We start from the raw sequence: 24443 nt of genomic DNA, 5'->3' as shown, positions 1-24443 counted from the left end.
GTACCAATGGGAAAATTATTCACACTGATGAATAAGAGGTCAAATGAAGCAAATGAAAAAAAATTAATTTTGTATATTAGCTATAGTTTGGAACACAAGCTGAATTTCTGTTATTACATTTTACAGATAAGGTGAATCAGACATCTTTCAAGTACTTTCCTCTAAGCAAGTATTCATAACTGTCTACTACCATCTATTTTAGCCTATCCAAATCACAAAAACAACACTTAAGAGGCAAACTTTTCATACTAAAACTGAAGGAAAAAAATCATAAAGGCAAAAAGCTTCAAAATAATTATTTTGCAAAGAAAAAAGTTAGGTAAAACCAGTTAAGACATGAAGTCGGCAAAAAGAAGATACCACTGATTTAATTCTTTAAAACTTACCTATTATAGAGTTTCTCATAAAAATTTTTATTTGGCAATGTTAAATAAATATTTGGTAATGTAAGTTCCAATACATAGTGAGAGTTGCTGACTGCTTTGTCTTGAAATTCTGTCATCTCCAAAGCATCACCAGGCATCACCATCTAAAAATCAAGCCAAATGTTGGTTTAGTTTAAAAAAAAACAAAAAACCCACAACCAACCAACAAACAATAAAAGAAATCTTTCTGACTGCATAATAACACTGGAAATGGAAAATTTTCTGGATTGAGTCACAGAATGTGGATTAAAACCTTAACTCACATCTCTTATTGCCTATGTGACCTTGGCAAAGTCACATCTCCATGGGCACATGGAGTCACAAAGTCACCTCTTCATTATCGAGGAGGTTGAACACAGTGACCTTTAAAGTCCCTTTCAAACCTAAATATCTAATCCTAAATCTATGATTATAATTTCATTCATTTCTAGGTTTTAGATTTACAAAATAAAATACCTAATGAAAATAAATAGCATTATTAATTCTGAAATCCTTGTTTAAAATATGGAATAAAAATATTTGTTTTAATTAGGGAATTAGAGCAACCCCTTATTTGATTTGGAAAATAATTTTCACGTTTCCCTTATATTACCTGTTCATTTTCAAACATTACTCTACGAGAAGAAAAAGGAGATGGCTCTGGTCTTCTTAAATCACAAACATCTTTCAAAGAATGTGCTCCTCCTTCTTCTTCCTCTTGAAAGTGACCATCACTCTCTTCTTCTTCCTCTGCTACTATTCTCTCCAAAATGGAATGCATAGCTAATGGGTTTATTTTCAGCACAATTCTGTCCATCAAAAAATAGAAATATGCTTATTAAAGCTTAAATTTGAAAATATTCTTATACATGATGAAAATATTCTCATACAAAAGGCTTCAGCATGTTACCAACAAGTACAAAAATATAAGACATTGTATAAAGATAACAATTTAAAGGATTCTAATTACTTACCGTGGCCAATCAAAATCATCTGATGATGTTATATCCCCATCTATTCCACTAGACACTTGAAAAAATTTAACTAATGGTTCTCCTTTATCTTCCTGGAATGAACCTTAAAAATGTGTTGAAAACTTAATTAATGAAAATGCACAAAATATATCAAAGATTAATGTTTTTGTATTTCACACAAGGTTATATACCACATAGGATTAAGCAAAAGGCAGACTACTGAAATGTGACCAACAGAAAGATTTCTTTAAGTCAGTGTTTAATAAATTAATCTTTTTTTTTTAATTTTTTACAACCTTATCCCTTGCACTCACTTCTGTTCAGACTTTTCCTCTTCCTCCACCCATCCCACACTCCCAGATGGCAAAATACATCATAGTATATCCTAGATACAATATATGTGTGCAGAACCAAACAGTTCTCTTGTTGCAGAATAAATTAATCTTTTAAAAAAAATTTTTAAATACTATTAGCAGGGGCAGCTAGATGATATAGTAGAGAGAGCACCAGGCCTGAAATGAGGAGGACCCGAGTTCAAATAGCTGACTGATTTCAGAAAGGTTTAGAGAAACTTATATCAACTGATGCTAAGTGAATTGAGTAGAAACAAAAAAACATTATACACTGTGGCAATAAAATTATGTGATGATCAATTATGATACACTAAGTTCTTTTCAACAATGAGATGATTCGGTCAATTACAATAGACTTGTGCTGAAGAGAGCCATGTGTACTCAGAAAGAGGACTGTGGGAACTGATGTAGATCTTTCACCTGTTTTGTTTTCTTTCTTTCTCATTTTTTTCCCCTTTTTATAAGGCAGCAAGATAAGTGTAGAAATATGTATAGAAGAATTGCATATGTTTAACATGTAACTGAACTGCTTGCTGTTTGGGAGGGGGAGAGGAAAGAAAAATTTGAAACAGGGTTTTGAAGGGGTGAATATTGAAAACTACTATTGCATGCATTTTGAAAATAAAAAGCTTTTTTTTTTTTTAAATAAAAACGAAAACGAAAAGGAAAAATAAGCATTGAAATGTATTATATTTAATGTAATACATAACATTAAATATAATGTATATACTATGTACATACATAACTTTATGATATTATATATAACATTAGAATAAGTTTTATTAAGTACAAGTCTACTCTAAAAGGACCAAAAGTTTAAACATCTAAAATTTTTTAAAAAGTTTAAAAATTTTAGTTTTAAAAAAGTTTTCTAAAAGTTTAAAGTTTAAACATCTAAAATTTTTCTAATGCTATTCAAATAAAATTGAAAGAATATTATTCAGAAATTTATTTTAAGATGTCCTCATAGATGAAACTAATACAAATGTCTGGGAATCACAAAACAGAAACATAAAAGGTAAATGAACTGGTTTCTTGTTTGTTTCTGCCAATAGTTACCAAATGAATATGAACGTAAAAATAAAAAGGCTATTTAAAACTAAAGTTTGAGGAATCAAGCCTTTTATTTTTGAAGAAAAGTTGCAAGTTATTTCTACAAATTTATGAGACTACCAAGAATGCGCAAGTAAAGTCCCTGAATTCTTACAAAAAGAATCACCAAAAAGTACCTGAATATGGGAAAGGAGGTCTTAAAAACATTTTACTTGGAAATTCTAGCAAAGCTTGGATGAAGACAGGGAGGCAATAGCAAGATGTTATGTTCAAAGAACATATTTTAAAGTATTTTGCTAGGTAAACTCTTATGATCTAATAGTTTCTGACCTTTTATGGAGTCTCCTAGGCATGAAGTAATTTAAGATACTTTTTTATAACAAAAATGAAAACATTTTTAAAATTACCACAAGGGCTAACAATATAAAACCATGGTGAAATGAATTAAATTGTCATGAATTTGTAGGCCACAATTTGTACCCTGAAACCACATTGACTGTGGCTGATGAATATTAATGTCAAACAATTTAGTAAAATCCTGATATTTTGTTGTTACTTATGAGGAAATATTTCTGCTGTAGTGAAAATCTTTTATCTCTATTGTATATTTTAATAATATCTTAGAGAAAAGACCATTTGGAGGCATTTTTTGATAATTAACTTTTCTTTTTTCTTTTTCAGATTGCCATGCACATTAAAATCTTACCAAATAGTTCTCTAAAGGTAAGTTCCAATTTAATTTGCTCTGGAGATGACCCTCCTATAAACTCAGTCTTAAATTCCATACTGGTAAATTCTAAATGAAGGATCTCCTTTTGAAGTGACTTCTTAAACCAAGGTCCTCTTTCCTGATCTGATCGAAGATCCGGTATTGGGAAGCGAACAGCAAGATTTAATACTGGTGTGGTTACTTGTACAGATATCTGACAATTTGAAGGAGTATGTGAATCATCCAAAAAAACTTCTGTGAAAGCTTTGTGCTAGAACACAAAAATATTTTTTAAAAAAATTAATTCAATTATTGTACATAATAAGTTAAAGTAGTATAAAATTATACTTAACAGTAATTGTTACTTTTGAAAACAGGCATATTTTATATATCACATTAATTATCATTATATTTTAAAAGACCCGATTACTCAATGGGATAAACAAGTCATGGCAAAAGTCATAATTTCAAATAGAATAATTCAAATAGAATGTTATTTATGTTTGTTTTATTATATTATATATTATAAACATATAAATACTTGTATATTTAAGTAAATAGTTTTTGCTAAAAAAAATTAAGGCTATTATAAACTTGAAAATTAATCTGTTATTGAACACAACTATATTCAGTCAAAAATCATACTAAAGCTCAAAGGTTTTCCTAAAAAGTAGTAACCATGTTGCAGGGATCAGCGAAACTCCATCAAATTCAACAGAATGTCAAAAAACATATCATGTAGCTATTCACTGTATCTGTAATCTAATAAAAATCTTACCTGAGATAAATATTCTTATACTATTTTTAATGGTAATTCAATGATTTTTTACTATAATATGAAACTTTTTTCTATGATCAAAAGCAAAAAGTAAATTTAAATTATTCAGGTTTTTATAATTCACATTTTTAAAAATGTGCCAATAAGTATATTTTTACCAAATAACTTGTCAACAATGTTGTTTTGGGTCTCTCCCAGTTAAATGACATTTTGGGGTGTGTTTTTTGATGTTAAAAGTTATAGGATACCAATTATTATTCCAGAAAAATCAAAGATGAGTATAACAAAAAGCAAATTTTCTTTAAACTGTTCAGCATTCCTATTGTCACTTGTTTTTTTAACCTGTTATTAGAAAAACCTTCTTTCAGCCAAATGCATCACTCTTGGAAACAGAAAATTTAGAATATCAAAATGAGGTTATCAATTTTTATTGATAAGGACGAAGTATTTCCCCCAAAGAATTTTTAAAAAGAAAAGAAAAAGCTGCACAAATAGCATAACATTTTCTGCTGTTGTACATGATGCCAACATCATGGTAACAAGGAAAATTTTTTGAACAGCAAGACCATCTGACCCACTGTAATTATGTATTCCTAAAAAGACTAAATGATTATCATGTGAGATTCCATAAGAATCCTCAACTCAAACTCCAGTAGTTTCCTACTGACTGTAGAAAAGAACACTTCATTTGATTTTGAAAGTCCATCACAACTAGGACCCAACTTACTTTTCCTGTCCCATGATACATTAATCTCTATCATTTTGTACAATCCAATCAAAGCCTTCTTGCTGTTTCTCTCACACAGCATTCCTTCTCCCAACTCTATCTCTACAATAAATACATCATACCTCAAAATGTATTACTTCCAACGTATATAATCATTTCTCTTCTTCAAAACTTTACTCAAGAGCTCCTATACAATCTTTCCCAATAACCCCAATACACACCCCGCCCCAAACACGCCATTCCACCAGAAACCTACCTGGATATTTAAGGAAGAACAGGTCTTTGATTTCTTTTCCACTTATGTCTCATTTTTTCAATCTTCAGTGAATAAAATTTATCTTATACTATCTACAAAAGCTCATAAGTAGGACAGTTCTCAATTGAGAAAAAGCTCCCCTTAGACTTCAAATAACACTGGTTTTTTACCTCTTAGAAGATTTTTAAAGGGTGTGTGTGTGTGTGTGTCCTATCATATCTTCTATCAGATACCATGGAGGAATAAATAAGTGTTTAACCAAAACTAATCGTCTCCCAACCATATACAAATATACAAGTGCTCTGAACATACTGCTTAATAAATTGTTTTTGGAGATTTCCACCTAAGATGATTATGTAAAAAGGTCAAAACCTCCAAAGAAACCCGAGCAAATATCAGAAAATTGGCCTAGAAAGCCTGATATAAAAGAAATCCAAAAAGAATCAAGCATAAATGTTCTACAAATTCCAGAACTGCATAAAAAGGATTTAAGAAGATGTAGTTTGGTCAGAACAGCTAAAGTAAATGTAGAAGTTAAAGTTATGAGATGAACACAAACTCCAATAACTAAGCTAGAAGCAGAGAGCAAAGGAAACCAGCTTCCTGCAAACAAACTTGTGGCTCATCAACACTCTGAACAGAAACCAGATCAGAACTACATTCTGATTTAGTCCTTTTAGCTTTGTATTTCATAAAGCACTCGGAACCACAGCAGGAAACAGAACAAACTCATCATCCAGCACCAACAAGCAGGTCTATTCAGAAGGCCACCAATCCACCTCCAGGACACCAATATAATCTCCATTAGTGCCTGTTAGGGGCACATCAGAAGGGGCACGTCAATCTAGAAATAACACAGCAGGAAAGTATTCAATCCCAAGGATACAAACTAAATTAAGGACTCACTCTTACTATTCAACATTAACTACAAGGAAAATATGAAAACAGTCTAGAACAAGCACAGCCAAAATACTACAGTGAGAACTTCACCAAATTTTTTCTAAAGAGACCTAGAAAAAAATACCTGAAAACATTAGAAGTCTGTTTATAAATTCTATAAATATATATATATATGTATAAAAAATGTTATAAATATATATAAGTATAAAAAATGTTATAAATTCAATTCACTATAAATTCTGCAGCCAGCTCAACATGAATTAAGCAGTAATGAAAACAGACCTAGAAAAAAATCCCAAAGCACTGGAAGGAAAAAAAGCATTGTAAGCAACTTTTTTCAATAGATTGGCCTTGGTAGTATCGGACAGAACGGTCTACACATAGTGGGGATAGGATGTGCCTGGGTATACAAGAACTCAATTCAGAGAAGCATAAAAGGAATAGGTACCAAGTTGTAGCTTTTGCACCAACTACTCACTTTCAGGTCATAGATCCAAGACTGAATGGATAGAGTAATGGAATGAAAAACTATCTAATGAGATGAGAAAGCAAGTTCATAAGTAGAAGCAATGTGATTCATATCCCATGAACCAAATATGGTCTCAGTTCCACTTTTAACTCCAGTCTAAAGCCTAGAGAAGAATAATCAGGGTAGAAATCCAAGATCAAGAGAGTCTACAATAAACCCAGTATTCCAGCTGGCTAAACAAAGGTTGTTGAATATATGAATATATGAAAAACAGCAGATCATCAGTATTAGTTGGTCTCAAAAGGCCCAAGTGATAAAATAAACTAATACCCAAAGAAAGTAGCAACAGTAGAACTGACCTAGATAATGCTCCAGAAAAGCCAGGTCTAAAATAAAGTCAAAAAAGAGTTTAGGAAAAATGAACAACAGAAAAAAAGAATACCATAAAAAGATTTTATAATGACACAGATGCTCAAGACACAAACACTTAAGAAGAGAATGACTTAAATACCTAGAAGAAATACTTCAAGAAAAATATTCCTTATGAAGAAAGTCAGTTAGAAATCTTGAAAGGGAAAAAGCAAGAATATTTATAAAAGAAATTTAAAAGAATTTATAATTTTTTGTATTTTTTAAAAATGAAATGATAGCTCAAGAAGAATTTAGAGCTAAGGAAGAAATAATTGGAAAGGGATTTCAATGACACAAGATACAAAATCTTGCTCAAGCAACAAATTCCACAAATGATGGACCAAAGAGAAGCCAAAATAAAAAAGCTGGAAAAATTAAAACCAAGGTATATAATAACAAAAACAAATGATATGGAAAACAAATCAAGAAGAAAAAATATTAAAATTGGGGGATGACATGAATGCTATAGCCAAAATTAAATTAGAGCCTAGGAATTTTATTTCAAAAACTGTTGCTCTAAAAAAAAAACAAGAAGTAGGTCACATACAACTCACAACTATAGATAGGAGATGTATAATTTTCCAAACAAAAAACAAACATTTACAAAAGGCCGATAGGTAAAATATATAACCCAATTACTGAATAGCTTCTGCATGAATAACAATCTAGAAGAGTTTTAAATTTATTTATATAACAGCTATTCTCCAATAGACAAGCCAAATGATAAAAAAAAAAAAATTCAAAAGAACTTAAGTATTAACACATGAAAAAAATGCTCCAAAACACTAAGAAGAGAAATGTGACTCAAAACAACCCTGAAGCTTCAATTGCACTATATATATATATATATATATATATATAAAAAATTGCAAGAGTCAATGATAGAGGGACAGGCACACGAATACAATGCGGAGCTATGAAGTGGTGTTTGGAAAACAATTAGACAAGATATGGGATATTCACACTTTGTCTGAATTAGACAAATAAAATAACAATAATAATAATGTCCACATCCTTTGAACCAGAGACTCTTACATGTCAGAGAAAGAACAAATATATACAAAAATAAATATTTAATAATATAATATATAATATTATAATATATATATCATATATATTATATATTTATATTTATTATAATTATAATACTTATAAGCAGCACCTTATGTTGTAACAAAGAATATATATGAGTCAATTTGGAAATGACTTAATAATGATATATGAATGATATATGAATTTAATTAAATATTATCATACTATAATAACAAAGGGATTGATTCAGTATAAACTGCTACAGAGTAAAGTCAGAACCAGTAAAAAATTTTATATAGTGACTATAACAATATAAATGAAGACAACTGTCAAAGAATAAAGAACTCTGAAGAAGCTTATCTCCTACAGACTGAAAGGTTATGAAATAGGTTTAAAACAAGACATACTTTTGAAGACACTTTTTTTTTTGTTTCACTATACTTAGCCATTACAATAGAGGATTCTTCTTTTATTATAGATGGTAGAGGGTTTTGAAAAAATAATACTAGTGATGGGGAGAAAAAAATGACAAAAGTATGTCAACGCAATATTTAAAAAACAGAAGAGTAGATAGAAGTTCAAAGAAAGCACATACAAGAGAGGTAATGTTGATATTACCATCTTAAATCATACACACACACACACTTTAAAGTTTCATGCACATTCCTTTTTCCACCTGTCCATAGAAATGTTGGTGTTTGCTGAAGAATTTCTAATTTATACTTCAAAAAAATTAAAAATAATTTTAAATGTACTTGTTGAAATATTCCCTATTCAAACTTCACAAATCCAGACCTATATAATCATTGCATAAAGGATTTAATTTTCCATTTATTTTGTATGCTAGAATGTATAAAACAATGTTAAATCGTAAAACTGCTAAAACAAAATCAATAACCCAACATTTTTAAAGCAGTATTTTGAAATGGAATAAATCCACATAACCTATGAATTGAATTTCTTTTAGTCTGGATACTACCAAGCATATTTAAATATAACAATTTCTAGTGTTGCTTTTAAAAGAAACAAAAAATATCAGTCCGAATTCCCGAATTATAGATGAAATGAACAATTTGTGTTATGGGTCAGAACTCTAAACTTGAAACAAGGATGCTTACAAGGTACTAAGTGGAATTGAAGAGACAATGATTATCTAGTTTAGGATTGTTCAGTATGATCGATTTAATCCTACAACAAATAATAGTTTCCTAGTGATATAATGATTGGTTTATACTTAGTGTAGAACATATAAACTAGGAGCCTCAGCTAGGTTGATTCAGATATTCGGAGAGGCAGAGAAGATAAAGGACTGGAAGCAGGAGCTTAACCTTTCAGAACCAATTCGATCTTCATGGTGGCTGATCTGACCTCCTGTACTTCCTCTACTAAGACCAAGGCCAGACTAAAAGACTCTGCAGAAAGTTGCCCAGCATCAGGCAAAAAGATAATAAAGGATTTGGACTTTGACCCCTGGCTACTCTTCTGGTGATTACGGAAACTGAAACAAATGCCGCCTCAAAGACCCCCAAGAAACCAAACCAGAGAACATTAAAATTTGAAATAAAATTTGACAAAAGATGTGTAAGGAAAAAAGAATCACAGAACCAAAACCAATTCTATATGTTGTTCTTCTGAATAAATATGAGATTTTAAGCCTACCTTGCATCTTAATCTTCCCCTTATATTATTTTTTTTAATACTCATGTACTCTATTCCTAAATTCTTAAACATACTTTTTAGAAAAAAAAAAATTACCCTATAATCAAGAAAGCTCCTCCAAAAACACTTGCCTACAGATGCTAACTACTAAAAACTTATATTACAAATAACCAAGACTCATCTAGATATGATCTGACAGTAGAGATAAGGGAAACAGACAGCCACCAAAAACAGATGAGGAAAGGGGCAAAATAAGGGACACTTAAAATACTTAAGCTTTCAGAGCTCTCTAATTGCCAAAATGAAGGTACTGCCCTCTCCATTAAGGACCTCTCACTCTGAGACTTAACATTTCTTTCATAATGTTGCATATTTTACTATTAGAAAATTCAGTTTTCCATGTCACACAACTGCAAAGTTGCATGTCTTAAAATGAAGGATGAGATCCTAGTAAGACATAAAAATTTCCAACCTTGCCTAAGTAGTGGACAAACAGCTTTTAATGGGAATCTTGACTGAACAAGAATTAATGATAAACACATAACATATAAGTGTTTTTAAAAAATGAATGTACGTGTATAACCAGAAAATTGTATTTTTTTTTTTTGGCTGAGGGAATTGGAGTTAAGTGACTTGCCCAGGGTCACACACTAGGAAGTGTCTGAGGCCAGATTTGAATTCAAGTCCCTCCTAACTTCAGGGCTGGTACTCTATCCACTGTGCCACCTAGCTGCGCCTAAAATATATTTCAAAAAAAATTCATCTAGGGGAAAAAAAAACAAATAGTAAAGAACATTGATTTAAGAGAACTATTGAGATATCATCTAAGTTAAAAATATACTCATAAATATTCATGGTGACAGAGAATTTGGCCTGGTATTTTCTTGAAGTTGTCGTAACAGGTCCAATAGTTGCCCATCTCCTGAGTAATCAAATTATTCAAACTTCCATTTGTTTTCCAGGGAATGAAGCTACTTAGTATTTCTTCACCCATATTTGTTTTGGTTTGCTGATAAAAGATGAATGGATCATTGTTACAATATCAAACACTTAGTGATGAAAAGTCAGTCTTACAGTAAAGAAGCTCTGGGTTCAATAGGGTCTGTTACTAAGCACATGATCCTGAAGATGCTGAATCTCTCCATGCCCCTAAGATGATTAATTTCAGAAAAACTACTGACTTGCACTAATAGAAGGACCTACCTAACCAAATATTCTGATAAAATCAGTGTAAGACAAATAAAAAAGGAAAAACAAATATTCAAAGCATTTATGATGCTGCCTAAAGAATGAATTGCATTTCTTCCAAATTGCCATGACAAAGAATGATGTGACTTCATCCAGCTTCCAACAACAGCTGTTTTGAGTAAAACAGTATTTGCAAGAGTCAACAGAGTGTCATATTTTTATCAAAGACATTTGAAGCTACTTGATATATTTGCATTGTAATATTATTTACCAGATTTTTTACCAGATATTCATTATATACTTACCAGACTTATGTGTTTGTTGTAAGATGTATACATGTGAGAAGCCATCATCTCCACTGTGCTAAGTTTCTGTGGTTGAAGCAAGGAATTTAATCTATCCACAATACTAATATCCAGTTCACAAAACACTGGATTTAACTTGATATGTAATTCTGCTTTCTGAGGAACTGCACTAAGTCGTGCTTGACTGCCCTAAATAAAAGAAATATTATTAACATCACTAGCAAAATTATGACAATAGTAAAAATAACAATGCCTAGCATGTTAAGAGATCTTTAAAGTATTTTATATTGTCATTTTATTATTTTATTCCAATAAAATAAATATAAATTAAAGATAAATATAAATAGTCTGATAATTCTGCTTTATTTCAAATTTAAAAAAGTAAAATTTGATATTAAGTCAAAAGTAAAACTTACTTGGGGTCCTCTATTATCTGAATGTTTATAATGAAGCTGAAGACAAGTCTGGGGATGTAAATCACTTCCTTTTTTAGAATGGAACCTCAAAAGCTAAAAATAAAAAGCATTAACATGTAAAATATCTAACTATAAATGACATTTATCATGAAATCTTTTTTTTTTGTTTTGTTTTTTGCTGAGGCAATGGGGGTTAAGTGACTTGTCCAGGGTCACGCAGCTAGGAATTGAAAAGTGTCTGAGAGCAGATTTGAACTCAGGTCCTCCTCACTTGAGGGCTGGTCCTCTATCCACCTCGTCACTTAACTGCTCCTATCCTAAAATCTTTTACCCATTTTTCGACATTATTACAAAATAATTTCTCAGATTCTTCATTATTTCATGCTATAAGCAAATAACTCCAGAAACAATCTTTTCAAAAAGTTAATATAAAAGTTAACAATAGCCAAATAAAAAATATAAATATATTGTCTAAATCACTAACACACTAACAAACTGATTTATCCTTTAAATTATGAAAGAATGCATTTCTTTTCTAAACTATTTGTCTTACTTTGAAAGGCAGCATAGCATAGAAGAAAGAGCAAAGGGCTAGAAAGCCTGAATTTGATTCCCAGCTCATTTACTTGCTACATAACCATAAAATCACTTAATCTCTCTGAGCATCATCAGTAAAAGGGTAATTATTCTGCTATGTAACTCACAGTTGTGGGTAAAATGCTCTGTAAATGATATATAAGCACATTTTCATGATTCCATAATCTAGTATTTCAAAGATCTGTGGTTTCATACACAAGCTATTTTTTCACTTTTACTGGCACAGATCATAAGCCCTTTACACTTTACAGATGATTTAAGAAGTTACTATAGTAAATAATATTTAATGATAATTATTATTTATTCATCAATATTGATATTTAAATATTAATATTATTATAAATATTAATGTAATATTATTGTATAATATAGTAATGTTGTTATGTATTATATTAACATTATTTGTAAAATAAAATTGGCATACCTCCGTATAGTGTGTAGAAACAGTATGAGAATCAGTGGGAAAAAGGCACTCCAAAAGTTCCATTTGTCCAACCAATATATCAGTACTAAAATATTGAGAAGCTGATCTTTGCCTTTGTTCATAGGATACTTTGATGCCAGTACCAATAAATCTGTTGTGAAAAATGTGAGTTGAAAATATCTATTTACTTGAGAATAAAAACCATGTAACAGATAACTCAGACTTATCCTTATCCTTAATAAATGACAATGAACAACCAAAGTATCACTTTTTGATCATCACATCCTTGAGCCTATTTCAATAGACTTTGTTTTATTTATCTTTTACAGCACCTGCCTCACTTATTTATATATTTTTCTCTCACCTACTGAACTGTAGTTCCTGAGGGCAACAACTACATAAATATCTTTATTTTCATAGAAAACAAGTGCCATGAAATAAACATTAACTTATTTGCCAAGTCTGACAGTTTTCAACATTTATCATTGCAAAAATTTCTGATGTTAAATGTAAAGATAAAATGCTCACTTTTTTCACAGAATGAAAAACTGCCTCTATGCTTACTAGAGAACAATTACTATCACAGATATTACTGCTCCTCTATCATTGTATCAACATTTATGCTGCATATGTAAAAAAGGTGCTTTTTGGTAGTTCCTCAAATTATGTGTTTTTAGGTTAAAGGCAAATCAAATCTAAGGCAGTTGTTTGAAATATAAAATTTTATAAAGCTTTACTGTTCCTTTTCTGCTTCTTTTTCTTTAGTCAAGTTGAGAATTGTATTCTCTTAAACTAGGGAGACAGAGACTAAAAGAAAGTAAAGATCATTAGGATTGGTGGGTGAAAAATGGTCAACATAATAAATTTTATAAACTAAGGGAAAAGGAAGAGAAATTTCTTGATTCAAAATTAATGTTTTACTTAACAAATGATCAAAGAATAAATGGCAAAAATAACTATTACCTATCTTCAATCTATATTCTCTAAATTGCTGGGCACTAGGGAGTGATGATCATAGTTATTATCATACTAAGTATACTTAACAAATATTTACTGTGGCCTCCACTCATGTGGATCAAGAATAATAAACTAAGGTTCTATGGATGTCCTTAACCCATTTCATATTGCTTCTGGCCAATTCCAAGTTTTGTTTCATTACTTTTTCCTTCTTCCACTAAATATACATATATTACTACTTGGACTATGAGTTGGAATAACATCAAAGCATGAAGATATCTTTAAAGGGCTGGCATAATCCCAAGATAAGGGAAAAAGAGGAAAATCTTGATTCTATATGAAATTACTATTTCTGAAAAACCCAAATATGCTAATCCTGAAAATAGACCACTGTAACATTCATTTTCCATTCATTAATACTTATAGGTTGGAATCAAAATATGACCTGTAATAAATCACATACCTGTTAAGTCCTAGAACTAACATATGAATCTATCTCAATATGCTAACTCAATTTATATACCTCCCCAAGAACAGGGTTGTTAAGATGGAAGAGTTGGTAATTGCATAAAGTTTAAGCCTTTACTACCAAAGGTTCAAACCCTCTTCTTAACAAATGTTCACACTTTAACAAATGTTCATACTTAAAATATCACTACTTAATTCTTTACTTTACTTTTAATAAAAATTTTAAAACTACACATACCTAAGGTGGTCATGGGAACAAGCCTCTGCAAAGACTTCTCTGAAGGATTCAAAGTCATGTGCCAAAAATCTTACTGGATCAATCTTTTCTATGCAAGTAAAGAAATATAATGCCATTGTAGTCAATGGATTAAGATTCAGAGAAGTTTCAGGTGGTGATAAAGGATCGATGTGAAGTACAGAGGCTGAAAAAGTTCCCACAGCTAATCTAAAAATAAGTTCAGGCCTGGACTCATCCAGTGAAACAGATCTGGAAGGAAGAGCTGAAACACATAAATAAGTTTCAAAAATTATTTGCAACAAATTTAATTTTCAATAATAATATATTACACCCAAATTTGTAAAACATTTACTCATGTAATAACTTAAAAAATAAGATGATCCCAACAGTTTAAGTGATGTCAGGAAAATTTTTTTGAAGAGAAAAGAAATTCAGTTATTATCCATCTGTATCTCATATCCAGGGTCCTTGATACTTGAAGTAGGAAAGAATATGTTACAGGAGTAAATGTGTAAACAAGGCTTTTGCAATTAAAAAAAAAAGCATTGAAAAAAATTAAAGATTACCCAAAATCTGCTCACCAAATCTTCCTTTATGCCTTGTTTATTTCAATTAAATTTTGCAGAGAAGAAACCTGAGGTTCTCTTTCAAGGAAAGTATAAACAGTAAAACAAAAATCAGATGGTTAAGACTCCTACACTGTAATAACAAAATGTAATTTTTATGGTGTATGTTTTCACTAAAAACATTAATATTTAATAGATAACTATGCTAAGATAACGTACAATTAATAGTTCAACTGCTTCATTTTCTTCATAAATTATACTGAATTGTCTAAACATTTTGTATTATAATGAGAACATGAAAGCAGCAACAATGGTAATTTATAAATAAATCAAATATTTTCATCTAGAAGATTACAGTAGTAAGGAAAGAATAAGGGAAAAAAAAGTCACTTTTGTTTTTACTTACAAGTCCTTTGTAAAGATGAATGGTGAATTAAGTTGGGCGAAAATGGAGATCCTTTGATTGATTGTTCCTCTTTATGCTGGTCAAGAAAGTCACCCCAAGTTGGCTGAAGCTAAAATAGAAAAACACAGTTGCAGGAAAAAAGCATAATTTTTGAAGAACACAGTAACAAGAACACAATAACCAGAATAAATTATAATTTACCACAGTGGCACTCAATGGAGATCCTGCTGGAGTATTTGTGAATGTACTAGTTAAGGAGAGATCAAGATCCATATTTGGGGGATCTCCAAGAGGAGGAAGAGATGAGAGACTATGAGACATATCCATATCAGCCATGGAGAAGAAAACTTCTTCTTCTGGGAAAAAATATATTTTATTAATTTCATTGCATATTTACATAATCTAATTTTTAATATCAGTGGCACATTGTAAACAATTCCATATGTTGAAGCTTATAAATGTACATTATAACAAAAAGAATAACAACTTTTTTGTATTGGGGATGTATTTTAGTACTTTACTAATTAAGGAAAAAAATTGAGTGGAACCAGAATTCCAATGAAGATACCTTTCTAGTTGTCAAGATCAAGACCCATCTATTCTTTCTTATCCAGTGCAATTCCTATCTCCCCTATTTCCTTTAACTCAACGGTCCCAATAATTTAGACTATTTCTTGTTCCCCATGACCACTTCTAGACACTCTTCTTAGAACTACCACCATTTATTGGCAATCCCAATGAACTTTGCATTGAAAAATGACACTTGCATGCAGAAAAAGAACTATTGAGACTAAATATAAATCAATATGTTTTATGTTCACTTTTTTATTTTTTCCCTCACCCACAGTTTTCCCTTTTGCTCTGATTTTTTTCTCCTAACCCGATTTATAAAGCAATGTCTATTAAAAAGTACTAGAAATTTAAGTCAGTTTTAAGCCTATTAGCTTTAGTTTAAGCTTATTAAATTAAATTAAAACTGAACCAAGTTTTACTGTAAAATTATAAATTGCTTGTTTTTTTAACATATAATTCAACATTTTAGCTTTAGAGATAAATTTGTTTCCTTGTGTGCCGAACCAAATATGCCTGTTCTCTTCTGTGAATTTTGACAAATATTTCAATGATGCTCTACTTTATTTTCTTAATTTTTTGATATTTTATCCCTCAGGCCCCCTTTTTCCTTACCTCAACTCCTAAATCCTGCCTGAGATTTAAGAAAACACAAAAACAAATACAAAATTACCATTTAAACAAATAAGCATAATCAAATTTTTCAAAATAAGCATAATTTTAAAAATTTGTAAATGGAGAAACTTTGGAAAATATCACCATCCAATAATTTCCTCAATCACTGACTTGGCTTAAATTTACTATTTTACCCTAAAAAAGATTTGTTCTATTTCTCCTTTGATTTGAAGTTAAATTTGATGTTAAGCTATACATAAAACTTTTAGAATTTTTGTATTTTAAAAATTATTTTTTAGAAACTTTATGGGGCAGCTAAGTGGCACAGTGGATAGAACACCAGCCCTGAAATCAGGAGGACCCCAGTTCAAATCTGGCCCAGACACTTAACTTCCTAGCTGTGTGACTTGGGCAAGTCACTTAACCCCAATTGCCTCAGCAAAAAATAAAAAAATAAAAACAACTCCACAGAATTCCATGTAATTTAAACAGTCTTCTTCCAATTCATGCAATTCCATGCAATTTAAACAGTCTTCTTCCTATTCAATTCTATAGTCAGCTCATTATTCAATTCACTATAAATTCTGCTTCGGCCACTGCTTGTCAAAATCTAAACAACTACATCTTCCTTTCAAATTTTCCTATGTGGAACACTATGCTGATTTCTGAGTTGTCTTCAGTCCCAAAGAAGTATTACAGAGTTAACATAATTGATGCAATATTATCAAAAAGCCAGAGACTTCAGAGAACGTCACACTCCACAAAGAATCTCTCTATGAGGGTACAGGATGTTTAGAATAAAAGAGTATACAAGGCACATATAGCTGTTTTATGCATGACTTAATCAGAGAATTTCTAAACAAGAGTACACCTGTAGCTACATGAATTAAAGAACCTTAAATAGCTTTAACAGAGTGTTATCTTAGTGAAGGGAAGCCATCATAGTAATGAGGAATTTTTTGAATTATCAACAAACAATAAATACCAAATACAACATATTTCTTTTACTACAACATTTAATCAAATGAGAATAAATGTCACCAAAATTTAAATTCAGCCACACATTCTGTTTTCCCTAGAATTCCACAAAAGCTTCCTAATTTGTCCCTGTATCTCTATTTTCATTTTCCTTAAGGATTCTCTAATGCAACTACCAAAACATTTAATCAGCATTTAATCATTTAATAACAGGTTTAATCATATTACCACTCTTGGTCAAAGATCTTCAGTGGTTTATTACTGCCTCAAAGATAAATATTAGCCCATTAACCCATCATTAATATCCTCTGCAATCTGTTTCTTACCTTCTTTTCTGCCTTATTTCACATTTCTACCCTTCTTCACTTCTACATTCAACAAAATTTAAACTGCCAGGTATTTCCTGAATGCAGTACTTCACCTCCTTCCTCCAAGTATCTGCAAATGCTGTACCCCACACTTTGAATGTACTCATTCTTTACTTCTACCTTTCATAATGCTTACCTTCAAACAATCAATATGCATATATTACATATTGAATATAAATATCTACTATGTGGAAATTGCCATGCTAGCCATTAGAGACAGAAAAGCCAAAATGAAATGGTCCCAGACCTCCAGGAGGTTTCATTCTATTGGAGGAAAATAGCAGGCACACATTAATACTATTACAAAATAATTTCAAGGTAATTTGGGGGCACTAGTAGCTATGGGAACAAGAGAGTCAGGAAAAAACAGGAAACATTAGCAAAAGTGAGGAAAGAATCCAGGCTTGAGGATAACCAGTGCACAAAGATAATGTCTCTATCATGAGGAACACCAAAAAGGCCAGTTTGCTTGGACTGAAAAACATGAAAGGAAGTAATACATAATAGATCTCTTAGAAGTCTGTACAATAGAAGAAGAAATTGGGAGATACTGGAATTTATTGAAGAAGCCAATAAAAAAGTCAGACTTGATTCAGCAGCCATGTAAATGATGGCTAAATATGAGAAAAAACTTGAGGTAGGGAGACCAAATAGAAGACTAAATATGATTCAGGAGACAAATGAGTGTTTGAACTAGAATGGTATATTGTAAACAGAAAGAAAGAGAAGATGAGAGTTGTTATAGATGTAGAATCAAGAAGATCTGACAACTAACTAGATATTTAACTAACTAATGTCAGGGGAAGATGGGTCAAGAATAAATGCAATGTTGGAAAACTGGATGACTAGAGAGTGGCAGCAATCTTAATCAAAATAGAAAACTGAAGACTCAAATGACGTACCACATTTTCCATTTATCTTTTATCTACCAAGTTGTTACTATTCTCCTACAGCACATACTTAAGTCTGATCTTATTTGCTACTTTCACTCTCTATTTTATATTACACTTATTTGTGAATATAATACATCCGAAAAGAAGAATATAAGCTTCTTTATGCCAAAGAATTTTTTATCTTTATTTTTTGTGCTTTGCACATTAAATGTATAATATATGTTAACTATTGAAATTTATATTAACATACTGAACTTGTCTTTTGTTACATAATTTATGCAAGCATGAAGTTTCTTTTAATCCGTCCCTATTTAAAATATGAAACTATAACAGAATTAAACATTTCTTATAAATCATAGAGTATGAATGCAACTAATCTCAAAAATTTCAACAAAAAAATATTCTCTAATATTTTTTCTTACATTTAGGTTATTATTCTCCTACACTTTCCAGTACATCAGTCTATATTGTTCTTATATACTATACTATTGATGACAAAAATTCCAAATTCATGCTGTGTCCCTTTAAAAAAAAAAGCAGCAAAATTAAAGTGAAATCATTTGAGGTGCTCACCTCGGCTAGAAGGTGTTCTAGCTGACTCTGTTTCATAAAAACTCTGCTCAGATGATGCACCCACTGAGAGAGAATCTCTTCGTAAACACCGATTCAATTCTAATTGAATCCGATACTCATCTTCCTGCTGTATTGGACGATTTTTTCTATCTTTAGTAGGTAGCACTATTTTACCAGAATTCTCTGCATATACACATAAAAGGAAATATCATTAATACATATTTAGCTATTTCCCACTTCCATATCCCCAAAGAACTTTTCATTCAATATAAATAATAATTTTTTAAACATAGTAAGTATAAATCTATACTCATTTTAGACATTCACATTTCAAATCTTAGAAATAAATGTGTTTTTAAAGTAATTAAATCTGCAAAAATCTGCAAATGCCACTTTAAAAGCTGCTTAAGCACTTCAGGCCAAAGAACTGTCATATAATCATTTTCTATACAAAGAATTCAAATAAATTAATATAGTAATATTTGTACATTTCAACTACAATAATAATAGAATATTCTATTCAAAGTCAAAATAAAATTTTAATAGTCAGGTTATTCCTTAGTTTTTTACTTGCCTGGTCCAGCTATAGCAGCCAACAGGTCCAAAATCAGATGAACTTGCCTTGGTGAAAGAAACAGGTGTATTGAGTCTACATGTCCATCAACATCCAACTTGGGGGGGGGGGGGGGGGGGGGGGGGGGGGGGGGGGGGAAGAGAAGACAAGGCATAATTATTCAGAAATATTTGGCATAAATTATGAGGTACAAATATACAAGTATCATCGGCAAAGAATGATTACCATTACCTATTATTCCAATTCCTATTTATTTTTCTTCTCTTATTGTTATAGCAAACATTTCTACAATACATTATTGAATAGTAGTGACAATAACAAGTGACAATAACCCCTAGCTTGGTCTCAGTGGAGGAAATGCAGGAGAACATGCCAGCCACCAAGGAATGAACTTCTCTCCTTGGCTCCAAGAGCTTGAGCTCCCGCCTCCAATCCTCTGTCTTCTCCAAGTCTGAGGCTGGCTGAGTTTGTCCCAGATTATATGCTATTATAATTAGATCATTTACAGTATAACCCAGTATAAACTAATCATTATATCACTAGGGAACCATTATTTGTTGTAAAATTAATTCAATCACTGAACTAGAGAACTATTAATCACCAGGCTAAACTAGATAACCATCGTCTTATCAATTCCACTGAGTTAACACCTTGTAAGAATCCTTGTTTCAAGTACAGAGTTTTGGCCCATAACATACAGTATCAAAAAATAGTATCAAACATTTCCAGGCAATAAATCAAAATTTCATCCCATCCACATTCAATTATACAACCCCACATAGGGTTGTCACCCACAATTCAAGAAGCTTTGGCCTAGATGGTAGGCAGTGATAAATAGAATTTGCAAGACTACTAAAAAGGAAAAGGGTTCAGGAATTAGTTGAGCAGCAACCATAATGAGAATGCTTGATTCTGACAGTAATTCGGTCTGAGTATAAAAGTGATAACAAATCCATATGAACAAGCTGGACAGAAATATCCCAGTAATTTGGAATCTCCATAGTGGCTAATAACTTTTGCTATATAGAGATTAGAGACACACTTAGCATCATAGAAAAATAAAATTAACTAACCTTAGCTCCAGGAAGTACTTCATTTTGTTTTAAGGTAAGGCTCAGCTCCATTCTACCAATCATCTTTCCAATCTGAACAGGAGCAGTGGGTGCTACCTCTGGGAAATTTCTAGTGAGCTGTGGGTGTGGCTCATAAACAATTTTCGGATTCCAACTAGGTGAAAGTTTTGGTTCAGTTTCCTATAAAATGCAACAAAATAAGGTAAAGTATTAGCAAATTATGAAACTATACTGGTCTAATAAACCAACAGTTAAGGAAGAAGAGACCAAAAATAGTAATAAAAAAAAAACACCATGACTGAATGACTGGTATAAATCATACTAAGAGAAAATAATACAAGGCTTTTTTTCTTTAAAGAAGTATGGAAAAATTCTTGCCAATACAAATATAATGCAAGCCATGTAGTTTAATAATAGTTAACTAAAAGGTATTTTCTGCTTTACAAAAAGAGACACCAATTTATTACATTTGCAAGTGTCTCTATTGCTTTTAAAGTATAATCTATTTTTTTAAATAAGGATTCATATACAACTATTTAGTCTACAGTGTAAAAGATCCTTTAATTGATCTATTCTTAATAAAAAGAAAAATATCTTTTAATTGAAATTTTCAACCAAATTCAAATCTAAAAAAAAAAAAACTTTCTAAAAAGCTTTTAACGTGTATTAGCATGCAAAACATTCCAACAATAGAAATAATTTAGAGAAGGCAATGGTTTAAGGTGGAAAGGAAATTATTTTGGATATGACTTTAAAAAGGTAAAAAGACACCCAAAGCAGAGATTTTTCAGCAGGCAATTGTAGATGCAAGACTACAATTCATGAGATATTAGAGCTAGTAGGACTAGAAAACAGGGAATTTAATAGTCACAAATATCTACATCTGGATTTTTAGACTATTTATTAGCTGGATAACCCTGAGCAAGTTACATAATCTCTCTAATTGTCAGTTTCTCCATCTGTAAAATGAAGGCATTAGACTTAATGACCTATAAATCCCCACCAACGTTACATTTATTATCCTATTACTAAATATTCAAATTTGGAAGTCAACTATGTAAATAGAAATTAATTCAGAGTAGATAAAATCACCAAGGGAAAGAACAGAAAACAGAGCCTTGGTAAATACCTGCAAACAGACAGAATATGGACTATGTTGCAATTGAGGAGAACATGAAAAGAACAGTTAAGCAGGTGGGTGTAACAGAAAAGAATAATGTCACCTAAGTCAAGAAAAAGGGAGAGTATGCAGGAGGGACCGATTGGGTATAACAAAAGCTCCAGGAAACTCAAGTAAGATAAAAAGTGAAAAATGGCCTTCAGACTTAAGCAACTAAGAAATCAATGATAACCTTAAAAAGGGTTGAAAGTGAGTTGGTTTTAACAAAGATGCACTTAAGATAGTAAGCTCTTTCTAGGATAGCAGGGTCTGTCTGTGAAAATTTCTGAAAGATAAAGACCTGAACATTGCTCATAAGGAAAAAGCCAATAGAATAAACTAAGATTAAAGATGACAGAGGGAGCTCATAGAAGGAAAAGAAATGGGTAAGTATAAGTAAAGGAGGAGGCAGCTTGGCAAGAAATGCAAAAGACAAGACAGATGAAGATTTAAGGGGATTCTAAGATATAATCAAGGACAAATAAAGGAGCTTAGGGCACATGATAAGCTGTCTTTTTTTTTTTTTTAAAGAGGATAAAATTGGCACACTGGAAGAAATGTCAGAGTTGAAATTAGGATGAAGCAAGTTCAAAACTTGTTTCATACTTGCTAGCTCTGAAACTCTGGGAAAATCACCTTAGTTTAAATGATCATTTAACTTGGGTTCAGTTGCCCCAATCTTCAAAATGGAGACAGCCCTTACGTCAAAGGACTGTTGTAAGGATCAAATGAGAAAATATATATTAAGAAATTTGTCAGTCTTAAAAAGTGCTATACAAATGTTAGCTATTATATGCAGTCATCTGATTTGAGGGAGTTAAGAGTGACACTGGGAGCTTCAGGAGGAAGAAGAAAGTTTAGTTTGGCTGATATAAGGAGTATGATTTAAAAGTCAAGGAAAAATAAAAAAGCATGCCAGGGTTATTGTCCCTATAAATATAACATGTAAACATTTTCCATTTTAAGCTAGAAGGTCTTTTTAAAAAATTATCATTATAAACTTTATTTTTATTCTCTCATAGGATACATTTATTCCTACTAAAATACGTGAAATGCTAAAATAGAAAGAGACACATTACAATATACCTAAATAATTAAAGGATTATCATTAAAATAATTATCAATTAATTATTAAAATAATTATCAGGGCAGTCACTGCTTCAACTAATACTTCCATATCTTCCATATCTCTTTGACTTGCTACAAATACATAAAGTCATCACCTGGTGATAAATTCGCGCTGGCAATGAACCTCACCAAACTTAGGTAATCTGCTTCTTGTACAAAATCTAAAATCATGCCTTTTTCATACATGCCTTTTTAGCTTGGTAAGAATACTATCAAAGTCTTCACTCTACTCCGAGGGTGATAGCTACTTCACAATAAGAAGTACTTCCAACAAGGGATGTTACAATACATTTGGGGGAAATGCAATATTGCCAATTCAAATTTTTAAACAACTGTATTAACTGTATTAACATTTGTTTTACCACTGGTGCACTTGAAGACCCTGGAGAAGATTTTGCTGATGCAGAAAACTCATCCCAAAAGACAGAGACTCCAGAAAGCTGAAGCAGCTTGTGAGCAAAAGCTGTAGGCTGATGTACATTGATTCCAGAGCATTCATCAGCAGTTTCATCACAATACATAGTTCTGAAAAACGAAATCCAAAATAGAAGGATTGTTTTTTCTTAAAAAGTTAACCAAGAACATCTGCTTACTATTATAGTAAATGTATAAACAAGTAATTTCACAGAAAGTTTTCATCAATGGGTACTGCTCATAATATTCCAGTGAAGTAGGTTATAAATCAATTTACTTCATTATAGTGATTTCATTGTAAAACTACTCTGTTCTCCAAAAAAAAATTAAGCACTTAGTGACACTATCAAAGTCACAGTAAATGGCATTGTATGGCCTAGTTTTTATATAAAATTTCAGACTAAGTGGCTTTTTTTTTTTGATCCCCTCTCCTCCCCAATTCTACTGTCCCCTTTTTCTTCTTTGTGTATGTTGATACTTTCAAATTATGGGTTCCTTGGATGGCAAGGAGATCAAATCAGTCAGTACTTAAATTAATAAACACTAGTCAAAGGCTCAAACAAAATATTTTGGTCACATAATGAGAAGACAGGACTGACAGGAAAAGATCCTGTGTATTGGGAAAGACTGAGGAGACAGCAAAAGAGATGGACAAATAGGGATATGGAAACAACAAATGAGCCCTTGGACTTCAGGAGATTGTAGAGGGCAGAAGAGTCTGGCATGCGATGATCCACATAGTCACAAAGAGTCAGACATGACTGAACAACAAAATGTATTTCTTTTCATTTTATATTAATGATGTATG

General features: G+C 31.4%; 1 protein-coding gene across 2 annotated transcripts in view; it reads right to left on the bottom strand.

The window, feature by feature from the left end:
* ATG2B (autophagy related 2B) overlaps positions 1–24443 on the bottom strand; it is an 89859-nt gene that overhangs the window by 39637 nt on the left and 25779 nt on the right. Inside the window, exons 5-18 of one of the 2 annotated variants that reach the window (XM_031953299.1) lie at positions 23584–23746; positions 20935–21114; positions 19862–19958; positions 19288–19470; positions 15492–15643; positions 15291–15399; positions 14319–14580; positions 12656–12806; positions 11635–11727; positions 11219–11407; positions 3491–3764; positions 1379–1481; positions 1018–1213; positions 387–529 (exon numbers count right to left, since the gene is read on the bottom strand). In XM_031953299.1, coding sequence (XP_031809159.1) covers positions 387–529; positions 1018–1213; positions 1379–1481; positions 3491–3764; positions 11219–11407; positions 11635–11727; positions 12656–12806; positions 14319–14580; positions 15291–15399; positions 15492–15643; positions 19288–19470; positions 19862–19958; positions 20935–21114; positions 23584–23746 — 2295 coding nt within the window. Of the gene's footprint in view, positions 1–386; positions 530–1017; positions 1214–1378; positions 1482–3490; positions 3765–11218; positions 11408–11634; positions 11728–12655; positions 12807–14318; positions 14581–15290; positions 15400–15491; positions 15647–19287; positions 19471–19861; positions 19959–20934; positions 21115–23583; positions 23747–24443 lie in introns of both variants that reach the window. The other variant, XM_031953298.1, reaches the window with a different exon arrangement.

The sequence above is a fragment of the Sarcophilus harrisii genome, chromosome 2, assembly GCF_902635505.1.
Source record: "Sarcophilus harrisii chromosome 2, mSarHar1.11, whole genome shotgun sequence".
NCBI classification, from domain to species: domain Eukaryota; kingdom Metazoa; phylum Chordata; class Mammalia; order Dasyuromorphia; family Dasyuridae; genus Sarcophilus; species Sarcophilus harrisii.
Note: the sequence above shows the minus strand (reverse complement) of the source record. Positions and strands in the feature narration are given on the sequence as shown.